The sequence below is a fragment of the Neophocaena asiaeorientalis genome, unplaced genomic scaffold (genome assembly GCF_003031525.2).
Source record: "Neophocaena asiaeorientalis asiaeorientalis breed wild unplaced genomic scaffold, Neophocaena_asiaeorientalis_V1.1 scaffold432, whole genome shotgun sequence".
NCBI classification, from domain to species: Eukaryota; Metazoa; Chordata; class Mammalia; order Artiodactyla; family Phocoenidae; genus Neophocaena; species Neophocaena asiaeorientalis.
Genome location: NW_020174549.1, coordinates 27,850 through 30,759, shown reverse-complemented (window position 1 = coordinate 30,759; position 2,910 = coordinate 27,850). Strand labels below are relative to the sequence as shown.

Sequence of the window (2,910 nt, the reverse complement as noted above, 5' to 3'; positions counted from 1 at the left end):
CCCACCTCCTCCCCCTGCCCCGGGCAGGCTGATTCTCTGAGCACATTTCTGCAGACCCGTCTGCATGGTGCCAAGCACAGTGGTGACAGAGGGTGAAGGGTGTCTTTATTGGTAGAGTTGTTTCTAGGGAAGTGGAGCTGATGTCACGCAGAACTCATTGCCTCCTGGGAGAGAGGTGTCTGCGCTTGCCGTTCATCGTCACCTCTGGGAGATGGTCCCAGGAGCTTTGGCAGACTGCACCTAGAAATGTGTGCCACTAACACACCTGCCACACACCCCTCCTTCCCTCGGGCCCTGTTCATTATCCCTTGGCGTGTGTGTGTGTGTGTGTGTGTGTGTGGTGGGGAAGGAAGGGGAGGGGGGACTCTGGCTCTTGCACACGGCCTGTCGAACTGGGAGCTGGCGAAAGGTAATCTTGCCATTTTGTGAGGGGTTTTTCTGAGTTGTGTGACCTCTGCCAAAGGACGGTCTCTGGGAACCATCTTGAGTTGTTCGAATATGTTAGCCACTAGCCAGCCACATGACTATTAATTTAAATGAAATAGTATGAAAAATTCTGTTAAGTTGCACTGGCCACATTTCAAGGGCTTCATAGCCATACGTGGCTAATAGCTAGTGTATTAGGCAGAAAGATACAGAACATTTCTATCACTGTAGAAAGGTCTGTTGGAGCATGGGCCAGAGCTCTCTGCTTGTGGGCTGTCTTTGTCCTCAGATAGGAACTTCATTCGCTTCCTTGAGGGAATGAATGTATTACATTGGTTGTGGAAGGCATGTATGGAGAATTTTTCTCTCTTTTTAAAAAGCTTGTGCTTGACCCAAAATGATTTTAATTAAAGGACTTTTTCAGCTGGATTACTTAATGTTTTATCCCTTTAAAACTGGGGAGAAGAAACTCAACCCCATCTCCTCCACTCGAGGGCATCCTGAAGGCTCTCCTGCTGACTCCAGGCACCACTGACCAGCCCTCCCTTGACTTCCTAGAGCTTTGGGCACCGCTCTGGTAACATTTCAGGGGCCACACAGGTAACAATACCGACAAACTCAAGTGCACATAATCCTGTCTCCCTTGTGTCTCCCAGATAGCAGGTATAATCTCCGGTGCTGAGCTGGGACACCTAGACCACAGCATCCCTGGGGTCAGCCCCATGACTCGGGGGATGTGCAGTGTCCTTGTCCTGCCTCCCCAAGAATGCCAGACTCACCAATGTAGAACATGTATGTCTCTTTCACAAAAGCCAAGAGAAGGGCTCCAGACGCAAAGGAGACCATTCCAATCATGATCATGGTGGTGTCCTGGAAGTAGCGGGAGAAGACCAAGACGCCCAAGAAGCTGGTGATGAAGATGGTGTACCCTGAAGCCATACCATAGCCCAGCTGTACTTGGTTCCAACTCAGAGGCTCCCTCAGCACAAAAAGGGGCATCATGTCCACTGTGCCCACCACTGCCAGGTCATATATGATGGCACCCACAAAGAGCAGAGCAATAATGGTTTTCTTGGGCTTTGCTTTTGCAGGAGATGAAGGGTGCCTTAGCACACACTGCTTGTCTGTCGGATCAGGATCCAGGGTGTTATCGGTGCAGACTGTGCCAGACACCGGCTTGGCCGTGGACTCAGGGACCTTCAGCACCAAGAGGCTGTAGAAAAGGGCACAGGTGGCACAGCTCACGCTGAAGGCGGTCAGCACCAGGCCCTGGCTGGAGTGCCCGACTATCTGCTTGAAGAGGTGCCCAGAGATCATGCTCCCGCAGAATCCCGCCAAGCCCAGGATCAAGTCGATCACGATGAGGCGCAGGGAGCGGCGGCCCTCCGAGGAGCCGAGGGATCCCAGGGCCATGACCCCCGACCAGAACGCCGAGAAGCCACCGCACAGCCCGTTCAGCGCTGCCGCCCCGTAGAGCATCTCCACGGGCCAGTCTAGCAGCACCTTGAGCAGCAGCGCGAGGCGGGAGAGCATGAAGCCCAGCAGAGACATGCAGATGGAGATCTTGCGGTGGTAGCGGTCGCTGAGCCAGCCCAGCCCATAGGCCGACAGCAGGGGTGTCAGGCCCAACACAAGGTTGTAGATGATGTAGAAGTTGGAGATGGCCCTCTGCTGTTGGTTCTCTAGAGCCCCCGGGGTAGACGGGCTAGCGCTGTGGTTGGACAAGATCTCGCCTCCGAAGGACGCCTTCACCACGAGGAGCAGCCCCGCGTCGTAGAGGGAGGCGGCCATCTGGGTGGAGGCGACCACGGGCTCGATCCAGGTCGACACCTGGGAGCGAGACAGGGGGCCCCTACACGGGCAGGTGGTCCCCGGGCCCATGTCGTCTCTCTGATGGGGGATGGAGGGAGGGGCTTGCCCGCTGCTGCTGCCGCAGCTACTCCCGGGAGGGCGGGGGCGCAGCCCGGGTGCGCGCGGGGAAGCCTGCGAGCCAAGCTGAGCCAGGCGCAGGGCGCAAGTGACAGCAGCCAGCGGGGCAGCCCAGTGACCTCCGGGACCACGGCCACGCCTACCCGGACCAAAAAGGGCCACGCTCCGCCCCCGGCGGCGGAGCAGGACTGGCGGCGGCCCAGGGAAGTGAGGCGCGGGGGAGCGCGCGGCGAGTCTGGAGTCCGGCTGCAGCCCAGGGAAGCGAGGCGCGGGAGAGCGCGCGGTGAGTCTGGAGTCCGGCTGCGCCCCCGCGTCACGCTGCTCCGGGCAGCGCGGCCGCCTGAAGGGCCGATTTCCGCACGGCCGGGCTTGCCTGGACCTCCCGCAGGTCGCTGGGCACCTTCCCCTGGGACTTGGCCCCCCCAAGGCAGGGGGCAAAATTCTGTACCTGGAAGGCAGTTTGGGGCAAGCCGTGAGGTGCCTGGGATCAGCGTGTTGGCGGCGGTGGGGGTGGGGGGTGGTGAGGTTTTTTTTTGGGGTTTAAAAGTGACGGGG

The 2,910-nt window shown here is 58.4% G+C and overlaps 2 protein-coding genes across 2 annotated transcripts in view; one reads left to right on the top strand and one right to left on the bottom strand.

Annotated features, from left to right (window-relative positions):
* The window catches only part of SLC46A2 (solute carrier family 46 member 2), an 11,069-nt gene extending 8,236 nt beyond the window's left edge, over nucleotides 1–2,833 (bottom strand). The window contains exon 1 of the mRNA XM_024757262.1: nucleotides 1,206–2,833. Coding sequence (XP_024613030.1) covers nucleotides 1,206–2,307 — 1,102 coding nt within the window. The 5' untranslated portion in view covers nucleotides 2,308–2,833. The remainder of the gene's footprint in view (nucleotides 1–1,205) is intronic.
* Nucleotides 1–2,910, top strand: part of LOC112407837 (uncharacterized) — a 13,756-nt gene that overhangs the window by 203 nt on the left and 10,643 nt on the right. Inside the window, exons 2-3 of the mRNA XM_024757270.1 lie at nucleotides 1,563–1,896; nucleotides 2,113–2,638. Coding sequence (XP_024613038.1) covers nucleotides 1,563–1,896; nucleotides 2,113–2,638 — 860 coding nt within the window. The remainder of the gene's footprint in view (nucleotides 1–1,562; nucleotides 1,897–2,112; nucleotides 2,639–2,910) is intronic.